We start from the raw sequence: 22,175 nt of genomic DNA on the forward strand, positions 1-22,175 counted from the left end.
TCGTCTCCCAATACTTCGACGTAAATAGGGAGTCTCTATTACTTATAATTATTTTAGACATTCTATATCTCGAGAAGACTTCATTAATTAAGACCGTCCCTAATTTCTAGGCCGTTATATCTTACTCACATAGAATAAGACGCACTATTTTTAAGTGCCTATCTACTACCACTAGCACCGCGTCGTAGACGCTATTCCGATACTTAGACGGTGGTAGCTCTACGATGAAGTCCATGGTAATATCTTACTAGGGCTTCATCGGCGGAGCCAGAGGGACTAGCTCTCTATAAGACTTATGTCTTAGAACCTTTATTCTTTAGCACACATCATAAGTATCTATATACTCGTAAACGTCCCTCTTTATCCTAGGTCACCAGTAATAACGCTGAATAACTTTAAGCGTTCTAGCTCGCCCAAAGTGACCCCCGTCCTAAGGATCATCATGATTAACCCTTAGAATCTTAGCCTTAATCGTTAAATCATTAAGAATATAAATAAGTCCATTTCGTCGAACTATTCCCGCTTAATCTAGTGTCTAATGCTCTTTATCTACGGAGATTATCCACATTCGTGCGTCCACGAACCGATTAAGACTCTACGCCTCCCGAATCTAAGCTTCTAGATTTACTCTCCTATCTAATTCGGGTGAGAAAGTCGGCGCTCTTTCTCTTTCAGGGGTCGCCTGGCTTATATTTATTAGGCGATCGTCCTCGATGAGTTCATTTAACCCATCGCTCTTCTACTCTAGCTCTACTTCGCTAGTAGAAGATATTGAGCTAAAAATAGTGTTCTATTCACTATCCCTTGGATGCGGTTTTCGTAACGACTACGCTCTCGTTAATACCGCAATTCGAACAGCGCTAATCGATATCGATACTTTACCGTCTTCACCCGATTCGGGTGGAGGCTCTAAGCGTAGGGCTATAAGTTTATATAGTATATTGCCCTATTTATCAGTACTTAAAATTGCTCGCTCATAATTAGGCCTTCTAGATAAGCCATTAGCGGGGTTTTTCTTATCTACCCTCCATTCAATACGAAAATTAAATGCTACTAGGTCTTCTACCTAGCGTATTTATCTCTTTCGAGCTAATATCTTTATATTTATAAAGTGGGTTAGCGCTTCATAGTTAGTAACCATAGTCACTATCTTAGAGAGGGCTTCTAGATAATATCTCTATTCCTTAAATACGTATATAATCGCTAGTATTTTCTAGTTACCTATAGAGTACCGAATTTCCTTAGATTTATATTTACGAAAGTAGAAGGCTATAGATTTCTAAACGAATAAAGGTTTCTTATCCGTTTTAGATGAGAGAATAGTAATCTTCTAAAATAATATATCTTCTAGTTCACTACTAGAGACATCGATCTCTACTCTTATCTCTAGATTTAGATCGTAATAATAGAGTAGAGAGGCTCTTTTAAAGCGCTTCTTAAGCTCTTAAAAAGTCTTATCTACTTTTAGGGTCTATTCTAGAGGGTCCTTCTTTACGCTATACTTTATTTTCTTTAGTAGGTCTATAATTAGCGTCACTACTCTTAAGAAATTACGGATGAAGCCTCTATAGAAATTAGTAAATCCTAGGAATATCTAGATATCTCTAAATATCTAGGGAGTAGACTATTCTCGAATGGCTACTACTCTCTAAGGATCCATTGAAACTCCTTTCTTATTGACGATGAAGCCTAGGAATGTCACTTCTCTTATATAGAACTCGCATTTACTAAGTTTAATGAAAAGCCGTGATTTCCGGAGTCTTTCGAGCACTTATTTAACATAATCCTCGTATTCCTTCTCTATTCTACTAAAGATTAGAATATCGTCCATATATACAATGCAGAAAACGTCTAGTAAGCCCTTTAGAGACTCGTCTACGTATATCTAGAAGGTAGCTAGGGCATTCGTTAGCCTAAAAGATATCACTAAGTACTCGAACTACCTATATTTAGTGCGGAATACTATTTTCCACTGGTCCTCTACCTTAATGGAGATTCTATGGTAAGTATCTCGTAGATCTAGCTTTATAAAGAGTTTTACTCCTACTAGGCGATTAAGGATCTTAGATATTAAGGATAATGAATAACGATTCTTAATCGTGACCTTATTCAGCCCTCTATAGTTCATATAGAGGCGAAGTTCTTCGTCTTTCTTTAGAATAAATAGAATGAGAGCCTCAGTAGGTGAGATACTTCGTCGAATCCACCCTTTCATTAATGTATTATTGAGATATTCCCTTAGAGCCTCGAGTTCTCTACTACTTAAAGGGTAGATGGGCTCATAGGGTGCTATTATATCTAGCGTAAGATTAATTATATACTCTACCTTCGACACTAGTGGAATTTAAGCCTCGCCCGAATCTAATGCTACGTCGCTATAGCTAGTATAAAGAGAAGATATATCTCCGTCTTTACTTAATATAAGAGTTCGGAGGCGGGTGAAACACTACCCCACCCGATTCGGGTAAGAAACCCTTTGAGATTTCTCTAAAGATTAATACTACATAATATAGATTTTATTCTTCTCTTAAATAAGCTCTTACGCTATGATTATACTAATTCGGGTTTAGCGGTCTAGATCTCTCACTACCTAGGTATCATCTCTAAAATTAATATCGGAATTAATTACTTCGAGCCAGCGCATACCGAGTATTATATCGAATCCCTCGATATTCGTAGATAATAAATTAAGTCTAGCCTTAGTAGTCCTCCCCCGATCATTAATGGCCTAAACCTCGAGGCTATAACGGCCGTAAATAGTAATCTACCGACCATCCATAGCCTTCCTAAATACATCTAGTGAAACGCCTTTTAAACTAAGTCTAATAATAGTTATCTATGAGATGAAGTCGTCCTATACCCCACAGTCCATAAGGGCCCGCAATCGATGCTTCTCGCCCTTTACTCGGACTATTACTTAAATACTCACACAGCGTTGCTCTAATGCGCCGTGTCTCGTAGACTAAATGTGCCCTAATACGGTAGCTACGTTTACTACATTAATATCTATTTTTTTATACTCTTTTTAGGGTAATTCCGTACTAAATATCCTTCCTTATGATAATTATAGCACTTAGGAATAAACGAGGACGTTGATTTTTCTCCCTGCTTAGCTTTAGGCTTAGCTAATACGTTTAGCGAACTAAATATATTTTTTCCCTCCCGATTCGGGTGGGAAGTTCTATTCTTACTTTCTATTATAGCCATCGATGTCTTTTACTTTAGAAGCTCATTTCTTTTCTCTAAAGTATCCTTCTTCTTAGCCTTACTCTTTTACTCATTCGCGAAACGTATCTCATAGCGATAGGCGACCGTAAGGATAGTATCTCTATTAAGACGTACCTCCTATGGCTCTACTATAACTACGTTACGAATATTGAGCTGTAGACCGTGAAGGAAACGCTATATCTTTTACTCGACTTCCGTAAGCCTTAATGCCTTTACCTCGGCCTCTACTTACTCTAGTTTATATAAGTATTAACGAATACTCTATTCTTTTCATTACTTTCTAAACTAAGTAGTATAAGTGGCCTTAAAAGTGCGAGTTTAAGAGTCTTTAATGGTGCCTCGAAGAAACGTGAGGAATTTCTCCTAACTAGCGGGTACGTTACGTTGTCTATAATATATCTAACGAGGCTCTCTATCTAGCTAGGTTACCGCCGTTTAGATAGCTCGCTTAGTTATCTTAGAGTCTATTAGGTCTTAGTGATAGAACTCGAAATATATCTCGATGCCCATAATAAACTTAGTTAAGGCCTAGTAACTACCTCTATTAAAATACTTCGGGGGGTCCGCCTTAAAGATTTTCGCGTAGCTAGCTAAATTATCTATAGCTAGTCGCTTATTATTCCTACCCGATTTAGATGAGAGACTTCGAGAATATACTATAGTCTCTTACATTAATCTCTATTCCATACTAAGAGTACCCCCTCTCCGTAGATAATGGATTCGGTCTATTTATTCTCGCCGTATTCTTTCTCTTTTAAGTCTAGATAGTTCGGCCTATAATTATTCATCATTCATTTCTTCGAGGTCACTTACGTCCGTAGGCGTGAAAATAGGGTGTCGCGAGTCTGCAGGGCCCGTAGTGATCGTAGAGTCTTCATCGATAGTCCCCGACGAGACCTCGGGCGCCCTATTATCTCGGGGCGATGGGGGGTTTATTCTCACCTAATTTAGGTGGGAACTTACCCTAGTAAGAATGATTTTTAGGGGTCTCCCTAGAATCGTATATAGCTACTACTAGCTTAATAGTACCACTACGTAATAGGTAAGCGTTGAGAATTATTAGGGACCTACGTAACGCAGTAGATATAAAAGAATTAGAGTAGCTAAATGCCTTATTCTATTTACGTAGCCCTATTAATAACGACTCAACGCTTAAGAAAAAAGAAGAGTTCTCTCTTAGCCGATTCAGGTGAGAGGAGACTCTTATAGCTTCCCCTCTTTCTGTCACGTAAAAAGGGTAAGGCAGCGTTAACCGATAGCCTTGTGCCTTAACCGTCCTTTGCCTTATCCTTTCCTTTTCTTTCTATACCGTCCACCCGATTCGGGTGGAGGGCGTAGAGTACTTGGGGACAACGGTGGGTTCGTGACAGTATCCGACACTGGCTTCACACCGACATTATGTTCAGTGAGGAAGGGACAAAGATCATCGGCGAGGAGGTGAATCGTCTTGACGTGGAGGCACATTGACTGAATGTCTTCGATCTTGACGATGGTGAAATTGAACGTTTAGCAAGCGATTTCGACGCATACACGAGTTCTCAAGGAACAGAGGATCTACATTTCCTCAAATTTCGCATCACACAGCTCATAATCGCGTGTTGTCCGCTCTGATCGAGTCTGAAGCGCCCTCTCAAATTCACCAGTATGATGCTGTCTATGCGCGGCAGTATACAGAGACACGTATACGCCAGTAGATGAAGGGCGACCCGCCATAGTCAAACCGCGCTATTTGCCTACCGCGCCTTTCAGGGCCCGGATGTACTCCCTTTTATCGTACACATCCAGTCATAATCGTTTGTCGTTGTCGTCCTCGTCGTCCTTCAAACTCCCCTTGTCCTACCTCCACTGGCTTCTAATCCGTCCAAGTCTTGGACACATACCTGTTATAGTTTTGCAAAGTTGATCCGACAAAGGAGGAAGAAATCGAACAAGGGGGAAAAGAAGACAAAGATGGCTGAAAGAGAATCAAGACTGAACAGCAAATATCCTTTGATGATCTTCATTGTCGGTATGTTAATCATTGCTTTGATTTTGTCCCCGAAAGGCCTCGAGGCAGTAATACTATCAAAAACAAGAGAGAGAGAACTCGTTTCTCTCCAGTTTTATGGATGGACGGATACACAGATGGATAGAGGGATAGATTGGGCTGACGCTTTATCTCTCATGTCATATCAACGACAGGAGTACCAGGGTCGTTCGCGCGCGAAATCGGGCAACAGATCGCGTACGAGTACGGCTTCTTCTTCATCGGAATTTCTCAGCGGTTCAAAGTGGCACAGGAGGAGCAAACAGATGCACGGTTTCTTCTCGGCCATAACGGCAACAACAATAACAACAATAACAAGCGCCGCCTCAGGTACACCACCCTGCCATACGTCGGGTCCTGGCGCCTGGACCAGAAAGTGGGCACTTTCCTCAGAGAGACAAAACACCTGCAGAACCGCGCGTGCCTAGTGATCGAGGGCTATCCGCGACACACGCGACACATCCCGGACTTCTGGCGTGCGGCCCAACGTCTATTCGTCTACTGCGAGTGCCCCAAGCCGGCGGCGGAGATGCGGGCCGTGGGCTCTCCTCTAGACTGGGACAGCAGCGCGCCAGCCGATCGCAGGGAGAGGGAAGAAACGGGGTGGAACGAAGGCGACGTGGGGAGCAGGTACTGGAACGCCAAACACAGCTTCGACGAGGACTGGGGGTTCTTTGAGACGCGCCTCACCTCCCTGCTCGGCCCCTTTATGAACAACAACAACATTGTCGGTGGGAGCGATAGCTGGAGGGCCGTCTGGCGAAACCTGCTCCGCGAGAGCTTCACACCCGGCAAGGTCGTCGCCGTGCGCACGGGCGAAGGAGACTTTGACGACTGCTGGATCCGCGCAAAAGAAGCTCTGGAGAACAGTATCGAGTTCCGCACCCTGCTCAGCGAGATCGAGCAGGATTTCGAGACCATAGCTGACGAGAACAGCGTCGAGGAAGCAGATCAAGAATAGAAGACGGCACAGACGGCGAAGAGGTTGAAGATGATGCTGGTGATGATGTGACAGGCTGGAGCATGCTATCACGAACTGTCCAGTTGAAAGATAACTAAATTGGGCAGCGGCACGTAGGTACGTGTATGGCGACTTGAAAAGCTGTGCTGCGGGATGAGACATCCATGCATGGACGCATGCTGTTTGGGGGGGAGGTCTCTAATTCTTGCCTCATGGCCCCTATGTACCTATACGAGTTGGTGGCGGCGTAGGGGTCCATCAAAGACCCTCTCCCTCAGCGACGACGATCCTGCACGCTGTAGTCTTTTCGCGCTTCCTCCACTGTGTACACCACTGCTCACTCCCTGGAAGTGCGCAGAGAGCACTGACAACAACTCGATATCGTTATCGACAATTTTCCATTACTCTCAGAAATAGTTTCTGACTGACCGACTGAATCGACACCAGTCGAAGATTGCTAATGTATGAGAAGATCCTCTGCTTCCCCATTCGAGAAGTATCCCGTGTCCGATTCGATCCCAATGAATCCGATCCGTGGGACTTCCTTTGCAGTGTCATTGATCAAACACCTAATTTGTTTTATCAAGCTCCTCCAGTATCCACTTTTAGGTTTTGAGAAGTACCCGAAAAGGGGCATATGATAGACATAACCGCTCACAGGAATCACCAAACACCAGCGCTGAAAGTACAAAAGGAAAGGAACAAAAAGAGAGAGGCGGATCGATTAGTGCATTATGCACGTACCGCGGATACAGACCATCATCACCGCCCTCTCCAAAAAGACAGCAGGTACTCCGCGGAGCTAGGCAGGTGAGGGCTGGCAAACGCCAAGATGCACACGTCGGTAATGCAACCCAAGACGAAGATCCGTAGCAGGACGTTGGGGATAAACATGCTAACCATGTGTCCTGATACCATGATACTTGCGAATTTGAACAAGGATGCCGATTTCGGCGGCGCTGGCGGGACTGTGACGATGTTGGTGGTCTCACTGTAGATTGAGAAGGTAGGCGAGGGAATACCAGGGGACGGTAGACCAGGGGAATGCATCCCAGGCGAGGGAGGCCCGTGAGACTGAAGACTTGGCGAAAGGGGTTTCGGGGACAGCGGAACGTGGAGCGACCTATGCCGCGGAGACATCGAGGCCTTGTCAACCACGAAGTCTGGGAGGACTTCATTGACAAGTGGGCTCCGTGGAATATTTTGCATCGACCAGGTCTCTTGCATGCCCAGAGAAAGCGATCTATTCCGCAGACTAAGGGTTTCCTTGCGGAGCACCGAGGTCACCGTCGACTTGACGTCGGACAACTCGCTACGATGGGAGGTGTTGGATAGGTTGAAATCGTTCCTCAGGACTTGGATTTGTCGTTGCAGGTCGTGGATCTCATCCATAGCATGATTGAGTCGTTTTTGCCAAATAAGTTCAACGCTCTGAGCGTATGCTGGTGGAGGAGATGCGTATGGTCCCAAATTCGCAAGGTACTGTTTCATCTGGACAGCAGAAGTGGGCGTGTCGCCACGGAGTCTAGTGGGCACAGTTGGATAGTCAAGATTCCCGAAGGTTAGGTCGGTCACCATTGGACTGCCCCAGCTTGCGGTGCTACTACTAACAGGCGTGAACTCATCGTCTTCGAACCGCCAAGGAATGTTTTCAAATGTCGTCTTGAGGGACTTGATCAGCAAATCATTCGGACATGCAGTGTCGAGAGTCAACTTGGCCGCACGCGGAGTTGGAGGTGGTGTATCTTCCTTTGCGCGCAGCCGTCCCAGACCCGATTTGACCACAGGAAGCAAGTGGGTCACGCCCCATTTACCGATGGAGTCGATCCAGACGAGGAAGCTGCTGAAGTGATCGTCTTTGCTGAGGTCAAACTTGCACAGAGGAGACATGCAATATACCTGACCGTGGTCAATCCAGTGCATGTTCAGGACTGCAGATGTGTTGTCGATCGAACAGGAGAAGGAGATGGGTAGTTCAGGCATCATCTCTCCTTTCCAAGCTTTGGCATAGAGCATCTGAAGAGCCCTGACACACCAAGCGCCGCCGATGGCACATTGATTATTAGCGGCTTCGAGGCGATGTTCTTTGTTGCCCCATGCACGTTCGAAGACCAGGAAAGGGCAATAGAGAGCAGCGCCAGGTGAGATGTACCCTGTATCAAAGTGGACAATGGTCCCGGTCGTCACCAACCAAGAAGGTAGGACGGCGAGCTCTTCAGTTGTAAGGGCGGAGCCAGCAAATCCGCAGCCCAGGCCACTGCGCGGGACACTCAGTTCGTAGAGCGGCCCTATTTGATTGATCGCGCGCTCGGGCAGGGCTTCTCGGCTGAAAGAAGGGACCATGCAGCGAGCAAGTTGTGGTTCGTCGTCAATAGGCGGAAGCAGATTGGGGGGGAAGAGTGGTGAAGGTCCAAAGCCTCGTCCCTTGTCGACCTGATCGCGGAATTGCGCCTTCTGCGGTTCGTATTTAGCGACAGTGGGCAATTCGGATTCTATCAGTGCCAGGAGCTTTGTGGGTAGCTTTTCCTTTGGAACAGAGTCCATGACTCTGATTCGATGCTGCGCAAGCACTTGTTGGCGAAATGTCTGCCATGGCAGGTGGCTCCCGTCGTAGGAGGAAGCAGGAAGGCCGCCCTCCGTCGAGGCCGCACTGACGCCGCTGCTGGCTGACATAATTGTGACTGCTCAATGATAGACAAAGACGGAACGGTAGGTTTCTTTGTGGTAATATAATGTCGCAAGTGAGAAGAACTGTCCCAAGGTGACCAGTGAGCCCTCGGGATAGAGGTCGCATGGCGGTGGCAAAGGAAGAAGACTTGATTTGGCTTTGGGGATGAGAGACAGAGTTTAAGAACTACCCCATATGCTCTGCAGACCGTCATCACGCGAATGCGAATACACGCGCATGAGATACTTGCAGGCGCCGGGGTGATAGACCCTTGTGATAGAGACCATTCATGCTGCCGGGGCAGAAGCTGGCACACATCGCCATCTCTCCTAGTAGGGGATGAGATAGAAAAAGGAGGCTGGTAGGAGACCCCTGCGGCCGTGGGGAGTGATGAGCTGATTTGGCTTCGAGCCTCAAGCTTCACTGGCCTGAATTCGGCAGGAATTGCAAGTCCCAATGAGGCGGGATGCGGAGAGATGCACTCAGTACAGTATCCTGGAGGCCATAAGAGGTGCTGCCCACTTTCAAGGCCAGGCCTCACCGAATGAAGATACGGATGGCGCAAGCCCTTGCACATGTTGCTGCCACAAGAGCCGTGTGAATGCCATCGCTCACTGTCACCGTTAAGCATCAATGGGCCCGGTGAGCTTCACACTTCCTTCACACAGAATATGAAAGCAAGCTGAGCATCCTGTGTAACCGGGCTGAAACGTGGTCGGCGCGTAATGGTGGTTATTTAGTTGCGCCGAACATGGTCGCAACTGGGGTCACGGCGCTGTGGCTTCCCCCGGCGCTTAGCGAGCCACCAATAATTCAACGCCAATTCATGCCAAATGTTGCTATCACACCGCAAGCAAGACATCCGTCTGCAGGTCGCTGAAAAGTGATGCTCTAGCCGGGGGGGGAGTAGCACATAGTGGGTGAAGTACCTTTCAAAAAGGTTGATCAGGAGCATCAGCTCCTCAGGGGGCTCCATATGTATATCCATCAGCCAATCAGTCAGAATTTGCAAATCCTGCGAGAGACCCAGATCCGGACTTGTCATTCCATCCTTCCCCAGCTTCCAACCCCGGTCTCATAAGATCAGGCCGTCGATGCCAACGCTGGCCGCTCGTGTAGTCTCTATTCCTCCCCTGACGACAACGAAAGGAGACCTTCAACGCCCCGGAGAGTTCCAGGCGCCCAAGACGTCGTAATCACAGCGCCCCCCGAGAACAGTGGCAAGTAGCACGAAGCTGCCAGAAGGGCAGAGAGTGACTCGCACATAATAGGATACGTCAATGAAATGAGTCGTGATGCTCGCTAACCGCTATTCGAATTTCTCCGCTTGGCCCGATTCAAAACAGACCAATTTGTAACTCCGCTCCAATGCAGCTGTTCTTCTCCCCGGACCGGACTGGATAGAATATCCGCGCCCATCGGAGTGAGCTTTCGACTATTACACTTTTAATGATGCTTGTTCGACTCCTGAGAGCCATGTTGAAGTTGGCAAACTCGAGTGGATCATATGGCCTGCTCTGGGCCTTGTTGTCTTTGCAGAGCTTCACTCGCTTGTTAAAAGCAGCCAACAGATCACCTATTGACTGCAGTCTGCAGTCTGCTGTGCAAAGCAAAACGCTGCTGATCCTAGTAGCCATCGACTCGACATCTTTGTCATTGCCAAGTCCGTATGTTCTGAGGGCCGCAAAAGCAAGGGGCAGGCTGCCTTCCGAGTCGTGTGTGTTGAGACAAATGGTTCTGCCATTGATGGCGAGTGAGAAGGATTGGGTGGCTTTGCTCAAGCCTCCACAGAAAGTTCATGTCATTGTACTGCCTCTGTGGTTCCTGCGGAGCTCCCGCAAAGATCATAAGAGCGTCGTTGTAGGTTGCAACCGACCCGGAGCAGGCGTTTCGAACATCAAGCATTGGCTCATCCTAAGCCTCGACTATGAAGAAGGGCCAGTAGACATCCGGCACGGGTTGAGAGAGCTTGTCGAGGTTGCAGGGCTCGCTCAGACTGTTGGAGATGATGCCATGTTGTAGCTCCAGTTGATGAGAGAAAAAATACGTCCTCGGAATAGCCGAGGGTGATGGCAGGCTTCGAGGTTGGGAGCTGCATCTTCACCCGTCCTTGACCTCGAAGCCAGACACCTGGTAGCGTACACCTTCTCGATAGAGGAGAGTATTAGTCCGGCACTTCATTATTCTGTGGTTATTGGCCACAGAGGCCAGCAGCGGGAGAAGAGGGCCTGTCACCTCTTGCTGCTCACCGACCCTCGACTCCTGACTTGCTAGGAGAATTGGCTGGCTTCTAGATTTGGACGTTGTTTTTTTTGCCGTAGGGCTTTCCGAGGGCAAAGGCTAAACTGTTCTAGCTTCATCGTCCATGAGTACCTCTTCGACATTCGGCTCGAGGGTCATCGACCCGTAGTCGGACAAAGCGAAGGAAGTTCTCCTCTCCGACACATTGCTCTTGTTTGGCGAAGAGGGCTTGCGAATGTGACTGCGTAGGCTGGTAATTTGTGTCCCTCCCCATTCGCGCATCTTGAGGGAGATCCCGAGTTCGTGTTCAGACTGATTCTGTGAGTCTGGTTTGAAGTTGAAATGGTTGTTTTCAGTGCTTGTGGTGGAGCAAGGGCCCATGAAGTGATCTGGGGCGTCATCTCTGTCCCTGATAATGACGGTCACACGTCTCTTGAGTCCGCCGCAGAGCCCTGGAACAGGCGCTCCAAGGTAAAAGGATGTTTTCTCTGTTGGGATATTCATAGTTTTGTCCTTTCGATATTGTATCCAGGCGCAGTCAGGGACAGGGAAGGACAGGCCGTATATTGGCTGCAGTTCGCCCATTGCCTCACCGACCAATAAAATGGCTTCCACTGTCCCACAGGCGTCCGGGGCGTCTACAAGGCTGACCATCTAGATGAAAGAAGAAGCGGCACAGCGACAAAATGGCCATAGTGAATGCTTGTTTGAGAAGGAAGAGAAGCTCTATCTTGGAGCGGGAATGCTGCACTGCCAAGAGATATCCGGTCTAGCCCCGATTAGGTTAGGCTGGTGATGCTTAAGAACGTATCCCTCTTGCCCTCCCCTCTACTCTACGTTGGAGGTGACAACTGGACATTTTATTCCTTAAGCATCATCTCCAGCTCACGAGCTATTCAGTGATATCCACATCATCTATTATCGTCTAGGAAAAAGTGGGTGAATATTTCTCTCAAATCGAGGCAGTGTTGTCTGCCGGCTGTCAAACGGCTGTCTGACAGCGAGAGGTCTGCCGCTTTGCAGGGAGCACTTGGGATCACCTCCCACCAGCTCCCACCCTCCTTTCAGGAGAAATTGCGACATCTGGACTTGGAAGCCCCTGGAGTGCTCTCTGCCCAGGCGGATCAACAACACCCGCTGAACTTGGATATCCTTATAGTCGACACCCAAAGGGCCGAGTCTTGCTGCTTATCCAATCCTCCGAGACCCCCGCAAACGAGACAGAATCTAGACCTCTGCTGCTTACCACACACATCCGGGGTCTACCCAGCCTATCCCTGCCTATCCTCAGCTATCCTCGTCAGCACATCGCCATGCTAGCGAATTGCGCATCGTCATATTACGACATGGAAACCCACACAACGACGACTTCGGAGCAAAAAGGATGTGTGCGCGAAAACACAAGTACTCCGTGAGCAAGAGACTATATGAAGCGTGCATCCCTCTGTGTCGCAAGGAGATCGCAAGTGCAACGACCTCCCCTCTCACCTAGGCCAGGCGATACCACAATCAGAAGATTGAGCACATCAAGGCTCAGGATGGCACACAACGCGACAAACAATTCTATGAGCTCGACGTTCCCCCCCAAACCGCCCAAAATCAGCCATATTCTCGAGACATGTCTGATGGTCAAGGACGTTGGCGCCGCGACCGAGTTCTATAAGAACGTACTCGATGTTGAACCGTTCATGAACACGGTTAGTAGTCTCCTTCTGTCTGCACTGCTCACGTACCAACAATGCCAGCCTCGAATGTCCGGCTTCGCGTTGTCCCAGACAACATTGCTCCTTTTCCAACTCGGGGCCACCGCCTCAGACAGCCCGATGCCAGACAACCGCGGCACAATTCCTGGTCACGGACCGTCGCAGGATATACTCAACCTGCTTCTCTCCGCCGCGCCAGATGCTAGTCGACAATCACAAACACAAAATCCTACCCCGACGAATCGCGTGGAGAAGATCCCGGGTCGTCTAAACCAACACTTCTGCTTAGCCGTGGCGTCACCGGCAGACGTCCAGGCCTGGGAGAAGTGGTTCGAAGACAAACAAGTCGAGATCCTGGGAAAAGTGGACTGGCCAAGGGGTGGAAAGAGCGTGTATTTCGGTGATCTGGACGGCAACGTCGGCGAGATCGCCAGTCGAGGGATTTGGGAGCATTATTGAAATCAGGCACCCGAAATCGCAAAACAAAAATCGGATTTGTTTCCCTCCTTTTCACCAGACATCAAGCGGTCCCCAGACCATTGCACAAGGCCTATCACTCTTATTAGATCAGCTCGTAAACCCATGGGTCTGTGCAAGATCAGAGTTTTCCTCGAGCAGACTGAGGCGGGATCGCCCTGCCTCGCGGACCAGATGCGCAGCCACGAACCAAATTTTTGCAAAACCACATGTAGAAATCCCACCGCGATGCTGCTCTCGATAGGAAACCGAAAAAAAAATTACCATCGAGACAGTGAATCACGTAAACCTTGTTCACAAGACTTGGAGCAACTGAATGGATTCCCATTGGAACTGAGTGGCCTGTATAGCTAGCACAAAATCTTTGTACATGGCTCGCCATAATCCATCTTGACTGTCTGACCTGCTCTCGAGTATATATAAACCCCCTTTTCTCCCGTCGCCACCTCATTGTTCCTTCTCTCCAAAATCCCTCGATACACCCGGCGGGCTGTCCATCATCAAAGCCAACGAACGGCACATCACAACGATTCACAACTTCACACACCACGGCCTCGTCCAACACAACAACCTGACTCTACAACATTCTCAATCACAACTACAACCACAAGCATCAACATGGGTTGCTGCAGCTCCAAGCACCAAGATAGCCGTGAGCCAGCAGTTTCTGCATGCACCAGGCCTCTCACCTCCCTTACACCAACTGTCGGGAGCACCTTGTCAACCCGCTCAGAGAGGCTAGAGGCCAGGAGGTGCTCAACACCAAGCTCACACTCGCACTATTCCCACGTTTTGGACCACACCACCAGCAGCAGTCAATATGGCCAGCGGTACCCTGAATACTATGGCCACGGGAACTCCAGATCCACGTCCCACCGGAGGGAGCCTTGGGACGAGCTAGTGTAGTCAGAGGTTCCAGAGGAACCAGAGTGGAGAAGGGAAGGATGTTTTGGAGGTTGCATAGAGATTTGGGTTTTGGTGATTTGTATTCGGAAAAGGGAAAATATACAAAGGCTGACAAAGGAAGTCAGCAAGAAAGAGGAGGGAGCTCAACCATAGGCAGCCACCTCCACGTGGTGTAGAGCGTGAGTAACTAGCCACAGTTGTTGGCTGGTGAAACCAAGAGCTGTCTCCCGTAGCATGTTTATCTTGCATCGGTAGCTGGAAAGGGAGAAAAGGGTGCCAGATCCACGCCATGCGCTTATCGTGGTCGTTCAAGCACGCCCCAGCCAGCGGGCAGTAGACGCCCATTCCAATGTTAGCGCTCATGTACCGGTGCTGTCAACGAAAGCAGCACCCGCCAGTTTCAAACCTTGCTCCTAGACATGAAAGCCACGGACTGTCTGGCACGACAAATGTCAACCTCGGGTAGGCGGTGGTGCCTCAACCGTTGTTGAGGTGGAGGGGTCAGTAAACTGCACAATCTCTTGTCATTTGATGATTATTGCGTGGACCCGAAAGAAGACGTGTCTTTGAACGAAGGCTCTGGTGAAATCCTCAATAGTTTGCATACTGACAACCATCATCATTTCAACTCGTGGTATCCTGGGCAGAATGGAGAGACCAACGTATAGGGAGAGATGTCAAAGTTGAATACTGCTGAAGAGGCAGAACATTGCTGTTGTTCAGTATGGTGAAAGGCGCATTATATCAGCGTAGCCGTGTTTTAATATCTAGGAAACGACCAAATGTGAGAGGTATAACAATAGTCGACATCGTACGTGCGCTGTGAGGCGATACAGATAAGTTTAGAGGAATCATATCTCGTCTTTTGTATCATAGTTTCCGTTCTTCCTTCTTCGTTCTTCCTGGTTCGGCTGATGAATAATCTTGCACATCCGATATTGCACATCTTGCTGCAATGAAGCGTTGCTTGCAGTACCCCCTGCCCCGTTGGAATTATGGCGATAAATCCTGATCAAGAGCTCGGAGTAAGTTGTCCCACTACTGTTGCGTGGGATGCATGCTTCCACGGGGTTCTAAACAGCTGGTCGCCAAATGCAACTCTGTTCTCACCACGGGTGTCTGTCGCGTCAAAACAGGGGTCCGCCCCCGTATGCATAGCTGGTGGAAAGGTGTCCTTGTGATCGAGACTCACATGAAGTCATCGTCCTTCAACTGAGCCTTCTCCTTCCGAGCACGCTTTCGGTCTCTGATCCTTTTCTCCGTGGCCATAAACTCCCGAATGCCGACAGGAATCCCCTGGAATAGAATGTCCTCCTCATCAGCCACTGCCGAGGGTTTTGTCCAAAGACTTTCACTTCCACCGCCATCATCGTCTATGCTTGCTGAAGCCTCGCTTACTTCGGGTCTTGCCATCTCGATCTTTGGAGCTCCTCGTCGACGCTTTGGTGATTTTGATTGCGCTTCGTGAACTCTAGCGGCCCAAGCTTCCACATCGTCTCGATAATCGTCCCAAACGCAATGCATGCAGCCACTCATGCAGCAATTATCCGGCTCGGCCGGTTTGGGAGGGACAGCGATGCCGTTTATTGTGCGCCACGTCGGGTCCGGCGTGTCTGAAGTCCGCCGTTCATATCCCGACCCTCGTACTGATCCAAATACTTTCCTTGCTCTTTCCAACTTTTCCTCATCGCCTGGTTGCACAAAGGAGGGCAAGTCTGAGTATGTACGCGGATGCTTTTGGATTGGCGTTGACAGGAGCTCGGTGTAGAAGTCGCCCAGTGGTAGGGCCTGTTGCTGTTGGTTAGGTGCTTCCTCGGGCACCTGTGCGGTAGTACTGAATGGTCGCCCACCCTGCGTTTGGTGGTGCTGCACCTGAGGGCCAAGTTTGATCGGTCGAGCATCGTTGCGCAGGCTGGAGGTTGACATCGGGCGCTGCGGGCTTCTCAGCTGATGCCGGAGACAGGACGCACAAGTCCATCTGGACCTTGAAAACATGTTTAGAGTTGGGCTCTGCAGGACCATAGACTGTGGGCACGACTAATAAAGACTAATTTGCACGATAGAGCATCAAAGAAAACTCCCCATTGTAATTATCAGTGGGCAGCTTGAGGCAATGTGGGCAGCTTTAAAAGGGTGATGTCACGGCCGGCCTCGCCTGTTTTAGTGTGGCAGCCTCGTGCGGCGGCAAGGCTCCGCCTAAATGTAAGCCCACCTAGGCCTAGCTCGCTCGCCACTCGCTCTCGTTTACTGTACGGGGTAATGAGGCCTGGAGCTCGCGGGTGTCATGTTCCAGCCCCTGTTGCCCCTGACCAGCGACCACCTCGGCGCCCCCCCTTTTGGTTCTGATGCTTCCAAACTGCGCGCTGTGCGCGACAAGTCAAATTTTCTGCCTGCGTGGTTTTCTACTTCTCCTTTTTACCTGCCACTGCCTATATTAACTTGTGTTGCACTTGTTCCTTCCTTCTCGTTTCGAGCTTTTACATTCCTTATAGATTTCACTTGCGTCCTTCGTTTGGTCAGCGCTAGACAAGTCTGTACTCTGTATACTAAATCAAACACCCACTCTCATTTCGAACGCATTTGCGTCTTAAAATCGGCAAAACAAAGAACAAATCATTCAAGCCATAACCAAACAAAAATGTCTCACTTCACTGTCGGCACGTTTTTCGCCTCTACCGCTACCGCTCTCGCGCCGTTCCTTGTCGTCTACTACATGCCGCAAAAGGCAAAGGCGCAGACACCCTCCTCTGCGCTGTCCACGCTCCCCAAGCCTCGTCCTCTGGCTGCCTTGCGCGACGCACGCGAAAACGCAAAGACAACGCCTGAGTTCAACCTTCTCTAATGTCGGCAGAATCCGCTCATATGGGGCTGTCGTGGTTTCAGCCGGTTTATTGGTCATTCAGGATGTGTTGACGGTTACACGAGGGTTCATGACTGGGGCTTAATACATGGTGGGCGGGGAGAAGGGATGATCGAAAGGACCGGGTCATGTGCGCGTGGGAGGACTATGGACGAGGACAGCAAGCATTTGGGCAAAAGGGTTTAACGAAATATGTCTTCATGAGCAGCTGCAACGTCCAATGCGCCTTTTGCATTTATCGCAGTAGCCAGGGCGAGATCAAGGAATGATACGCTGCCTTGGTCTTTTCATTCCGTGTCCTCTCTTGGTTACATGTGAATCTTTCCTCTTAGGCTACCTCTACAGGTGCGCATCTGGGTTGATGAACTTCGATCCGCTTTGCATCAGTGGTCCAGGAAAGGGGCTGCTTTGGTGAGCAGAGCAAAGCGATCATGCCAGTCTATGAGAAAGAATCCCTTCTCACATTGACCTACTACAGCTACTCATGCCAGATATTCAATCACTCGAGAAGAACTGATAGGAAACTCATGATATCGTCGCTTTGGCCGGCGAAGCAGCCAAGGTTTCAAAGCTAGGAGCCACCGGTCTCAAGCCAACAAGGGATTACTTCCAAGAGGCATCTCTCCCTCGCAAGAGCACAGGGGATAGACAGATCTGGCGAAATATTGACTGCCAGTTCACCCCTCATCAGCTGGTCGTAGTGATTATGGCCACTCATCGAAAAATCGACGACACCTTATCACTCAGTTTTTCGCTCAACGATCGGACCATCCTGCGCTTGTTTGTTATTCTCTCATGCAGATTCCGAGGGGCCACAGCGGCCTCGAAATAGGACGGCGGGGAGGCAGAGCTGCCTCCACTGGGCAGGCTTATATGCCTCTTGCCAGGCAACCATCTTCCTTCACTTCCTCTTTCAGCGACTTGCTTCTCGTCAGTCATAGCCGGCCCCGAGGATTGCATCCAACTTATGGCAGAGGATTTATTTCCGACATTTGAAGCAGCGCCACTTCGGATCGAGGACTGGAAAGATCCTGTGTCAACCCCGGAAATCCCAAAGCCTCTCCTCGCATTGATACGGTATGGCCTCTCGCGGATTGAAGCGGCATGAGCGATGACCACGGCGTCTCGCAGCTTGCGGAGGTCCGCGCCATAATGCTTCAGAGAATACAGTTGTTTCACAAGCTTGTCGACGCCCTTCGCGTCCAGAATCTCTTCGTTTCTGCCTTTATCAAAGTTTGATTCGAAAAGGTTGACAAGCTCCTTGTATTCGCGCCGATACTGTTCAAAGGCATCCAGTCGGTGCCGCTTACCACCAATCGCAACCTTGGACTTCTCCTCTTTGATCAGATGGTCCAGATATTCCAGCGTGGCATCGTTGTATGGGGTGATGGAATGGTGCTTGAGCCAGAGGCTGAACTGGACTGCCGCCCTCTGGATCTCTTTATGCTCGTGTCTGAATTCTGCTATGATATCCTCTTTAGCCTTGATTGCTGCCTCGATAACAGTAGTCACCTTGGCATTTTCTTGCAACAGCATCTCGACTTTCGGATCTTTGATCGTCTTTGTTGTCTCTCTGTGTTCGTACAGAATATGCTTGTGTTCTGTCCAATGATGCCTGCAGATTTTACAATGTTGCAAGCCCGCGAATGCTGCACACCTCACCAACTCTGGAGTTCCCACTTTCTCAACGGGAACATTAGTCAGGCAACAAGGGTTGTGACAGAGACTTTTGTGCACAGTATCCTCCCCGTTCGGGCCGGGAGTGTCGACTTTTCTAATGCAGTTCGCATTAGTGCAGACAGTCTTTGGACGAGTCACCGGACTGAACACCACCGAGTTTTGCTGAATATCCAGCTTCTTGAGCATTTCGTCCTTGCTCAATCTGCTGTTCCGCAACAGTTCATTGTCCCGTTGGTTCAGTTCAATGGTGTCATTGATCTTTTGTGCTATTTCAGCCATGGGTTTGGTCAACTGAAGAATCAAGCGTCGAGCTTCATTCAGACTGAGAGTGTTTTTCACTTGATGCGGCTCTAATCGGCGAATATAATTCAGTAAACGCCGTGACTCGGTAGCAGACTGCTCCCAGCTTCGGAAATAGTCATCGTAGCTGCCTATGTTGACCCCTTGCTTATGAGCGGCGAGGTATCGGAAGCTTTCCGAGTCGAAACAATAGACTGTGTCATGGAACAGGCCCAGTTCGACATCTCGGAACTGCTTCAACACAGCTTCGAGTGGTATAAAGGTGTCTCCAGGGTGATAATTCGAACCACGAGTGTTGGTAAAACCAAATACCATGTTGCGAGCAGCGTTGCGGTGCAAGTGGGTTAACAGTTCCTTGATGCAAAACTCGAACATGAGGTTCAATCGAGAGTTGTTAGGCTTGAGGAGTATCAGAATCCCATGCAGCTCCTTGTAGTTGCTTAACACTGACAGAACGTCCGCCATGTTGGCTTTGTCCTGATCCAACCCTCTGGTGTCACCGATACCGGGGGTATCGATCAAGCGGACCATTACCGAATCAACGAAGATAGGGTAGGTCATAGCCTTTTGTGTAGCAGACTGACCATCGGACGCATCGTGCTCAAGCTCGTCCCTGGCGCCGATTTCAACTCTGGTCTGAACAAGTCTCTTAAGAGGATCATTCTCATCGATCTTTTGTGTGGCGAACGAACATGGAATGACATGCTCTATTTGACTTGCATCCATTGCTTCTTGCAAAGTAGCGTGGGTGAGATAATTGACGAATGCATTAATCCACGTACTTTTGCCGACACCTGTCTCGCCTAGGATCAAGATGTTGACCTCTTCAAAAGGATCCATGGCATCAAGAAACTGTAAGAGTGGACGGTCATCATATCGCTCGAAATCTGGTCCATGGCACGGTGCGTTGCACCTGAAACTCCAGTAGCGGTATTTGGTACGGCCACAGTCACAATACAAGTAGTGATCTCGCTGCCCATAGTCGATGGTAGAGTAGCACCGAGAACAGATCCACTGAAGCTGCGCTCGTGGCTCACAGCCTCGTCCCGGACAAGGCAGCTTGACCGGTTTCCGATCTATCGGTTTCTTGACCCCCCATCTATCAAGATGAGCCTCATCGAAACCCATCAGGCATTTGTCTCCAAGGAAATCCTGGAGCTTTTTGAAGTCATTTGTAATCAGAGTGCCATCGCGATGGTAGGTGATATTGGACTTTTGATTGGACCGCCCACTCCGGTCGCAGTCCACAATCCGGACGGCCTTTCGGGTGCCCTGATCTCGGAGCAAGTTGAAAATTAGACGCGAATTCGGCCCCCAAGTTGTATTATCGTCCATAGCGATGCGGCTGAAGTAAAGAGTATACACATGGCCGCGAGGCGTGGTCACCGAACTCTCGCTTGGAAAGTAATCTGCCCCTTTCCTTGTCGCATGGTCAATGAAACCCAGCTTTCTAGCATAGACATCTGCCACAGCAGTAAGCTCCACTGGAGCATAGTTGCCATTCTTGAATTTGTCGAGTACCTGCGCCAGTTGTTTCGAGCCTGCCCGACCGCTTCGAACATCGCGGAGAGTAATGCCATATTGCACCTTCAGTGCATCTTCTGCTTTCTTTGCACGATCAAAAGACTCAGAAACTTCGCGGGCATGTTCCTCTGGCACGAGAGAGCGCCGATGAGAAATATAGGACAAGTAATCCCTTAGTCGTCTCTGAGCACTCCTGATCTCTTCAAACATTCTCAGGTACTCATGTAAATGATCCTCGCTGGGCTGGACGACTATGTTTTCGGCCGTGGACTCAAGGGATAATATCAGCGAGAGCCATTGTATCGGGAGGAGCGTGTAAATGACCGGCTGTCCCCACCCTCCATTGGTATCCAACAGCTGATTTGGTACATTCCGCATGAACTCGCAAGCACCCTTGAGGTCGGTCTGGAACGAGCTGCTTCCCAACAAGTCCGTGTAGAGATGAACCCGAAGTGACTTAATCAGGTCACGTATGGGATACAAGTCTGCGATTAGGGTCTCGTTATGTGCAATGTTTTGTTCGATTTTGGCGTATTCCTCTCGTAGTAGGGTTCTCACAGCATTCTCATCTTCCCCGGCGGATCTTTGATAATTCGCTGTAAGGATGCTCCTAGCACCCCATGTAGTCTCTGAGACCACATGTGTTGCTTGGCCTAGCTGAAGACTATTTCGGGAAATACACTGCTGAAATTCGGGAGTTGCAAAATTGATTTTCTCGTGAAATGTTGTGACGAGATGTTGGAGGGACATTTGGACTGTGAAATTGCTCTCATGTCGATCCATCAGAGAGCCGGCAGAGCCTCCCGGAACAACCAGGCCAGAAAGTATGCTGGCGCCAAGGTCAGCATGCACTCCGATAGCGTCAAATCTGTCTTTGAGGTCATGGGTCTCGACAACCATGAATCGTGAGGACGGTCGAGTCTCTCTGGTGATTGCAAGCTCTGGAAGCGGGTCGTTCAGGAATGAATATGGCAAAAAGGAGTCTGTTCGCGCATCATACAGACTTCCTAAAGCTGCAGCCTCGCCCAGCGAGACCCGTTTCAACCCGACGGAAGACATATCGAACGCGCTGATTTCGAGCAACACCAAATATAATTGGTGACCATCAAGCGGCTACTTCAAACGGAACATCACGTCGAAAGGGAGAAGTAGTCAAAGAAACAGCGTTAGGGCTCCCCTTTATCAGGCGGATTCCCATGGGTCGTTGATAAGGCATCACCGGGAGGGTTTGTCAGAGGAGAAAGATGAGGTCTGGGTCAGCCCGTCTTCAAAGTACTCTTAACAAGGCGCAGACGCAACATACCTTCTGCGCCCGACCTTGGTCTGCAACAACGGACCCAGGGTGGCGAGCGTTGACAGACCTCGAATCATCAAAAGTTCACACGGCATGTGTCCTCCAGTCCCGTTGTCGAGAATAAGGCCAAGAGTACTTACCGGGCGCAAGAGAACGGGAATCGGGATGTTAGGCAGAACCACCTGCAGCCGCAGCGGGGCAAGCAAAAGGTCAGGCGCATACATACGGCACAACTGAGAAAGGCCGGACTTCAGCTAAGCAAAGGAAGGCGCTCCACGGTTCGGCCGGTAGGGACTCCAAAAAGGAG

The 22,175-nt window shown here is 49.1% G+C and overlaps 7 protein-coding genes across 7 annotated transcripts; 3 read left to right on the forward strand and 4 right to left on the reverse strand.

Moving 5' to 3' along the window:
* Positions 1 to 5,178: 5,178 nt before the first annotated feature.
* On the forward strand, positions 5,179 to 6,215 carry Z519_01877 (uncharacterized protein; the record flags this gene model as incomplete). The annotated part of the gene is made up of 2 exons (XM_016759634.1): positions 5,179 to 5,236; positions 5,410 to 6,215. The coding sequence occupies 2 exons, from the start codon at positions 5,179 to 5,181 to the stop codon at positions 6,213 to 6,215; spliced, it is 864 nt and encodes a 287-aa protein (XP_016624962.1).
* A 762-nt stretch (positions 6,216 to 6,977) lies between these two features.
* On the reverse strand, positions 6,978 to 8,888 carry Z519_01878 (uncharacterized protein; the record flags this gene model as incomplete). Its single annotated transcript, XM_016759635.1, has 1 exon — positions 6,978 to 8,888. One exon carries the CDS (start codon positions 8,886 to 8,888, stop codon positions 6,978 to 6,980), a length of 1,911 nt encoding a protein of 636 aa, XP_016624963.1.
* A 2,335-nt stretch (positions 8,889 to 11,223) lies between these two features.
* Positions 11,224 to 11,709, reverse strand: Z519_01879 (uncharacterized protein; the record flags this gene model as incomplete). Its single annotated transcript, XM_016759636.1, has 1 exon — positions 11,224 to 11,709. One exon carries the CDS (start codon positions 11,707 to 11,709, stop codon positions 11,224 to 11,226), a length of 486 nt encoding a protein of 161 aa, XP_016624964.1.
* A 953-nt stretch (positions 11,710 to 12,662) lies between these two features.
* Positions 12,663 to 13,286, forward strand: Z519_01880 (uncharacterized protein; the record flags this gene model as incomplete). Its single annotated transcript, XM_016759637.1, has 2 exons — positions 12,663 to 12,821; positions 12,870 to 13,286. The coding sequence occupies 2 exons, from the start codon at positions 12,663 to 12,665 to the stop codon at positions 13,284 to 13,286; spliced, it is 576 nt and encodes a 191-aa protein (XP_016624965.1).
* Positions 13,287 to 15,398: 2,112 nt separating this feature from the next.
* On the reverse strand, positions 15,399 to 16,136 carry Z519_01881 (uncharacterized protein; the record flags this gene model as incomplete). Its single annotated transcript, XM_016759638.1, has 1 exon — positions 15,399 to 16,136. The coding sequence occupies one exon, from the start codon at positions 16,134 to 16,136 to the stop codon at positions 15,399 to 15,401; it is 738 nt and encodes a 245-aa protein (XP_016624966.1).
* Positions 16,137 to 16,848: 712 nt separating this feature from the next.
* Positions 16,849 to 17,052, forward strand: Z519_01882 (uncharacterized protein; the record flags this gene model as incomplete). Its single annotated transcript, XM_016759639.1, has 1 exon — positions 16,849 to 17,052. One exon carries the CDS (start codon positions 16,849 to 16,851, stop codon positions 17,050 to 17,052), a length of 204 nt encoding a protein of 67 aa, XP_016624967.1.
* Positions 17,053 to 17,784: 732 nt separating this feature from the next.
* Z519_01883 (uncharacterized protein) lies at positions 17,785 to 21,633 on the reverse strand (the record flags this gene model as incomplete). Its single annotated transcript, XM_016759640.1, has 1 exon — positions 17,785 to 21,633. One exon carries the CDS (start codon positions 21,631 to 21,633, stop codon positions 17,785 to 17,787), a length of 3,849 nt encoding a protein of 1,282 aa, XP_016624968.1.
* Between the last annotated feature and the right edge of the window lie 542 nt (positions 21,634 to 22,175).

The sequence above is a fragment of the Cladophialophora bantiana genome, assembly GCF_000835475.1.
Source record: "Cladophialophora bantiana CBS 173.52 unplaced genomic scaffold supercont1.2, whole genome shotgun sequence".
NCBI classification, from domain to species: domain Eukaryota; kingdom Fungi; phylum Ascomycota; class Eurotiomycetes; order Chaetothyriales; family Herpotrichiellaceae; genus Cladophialophora; species Cladophialophora bantiana.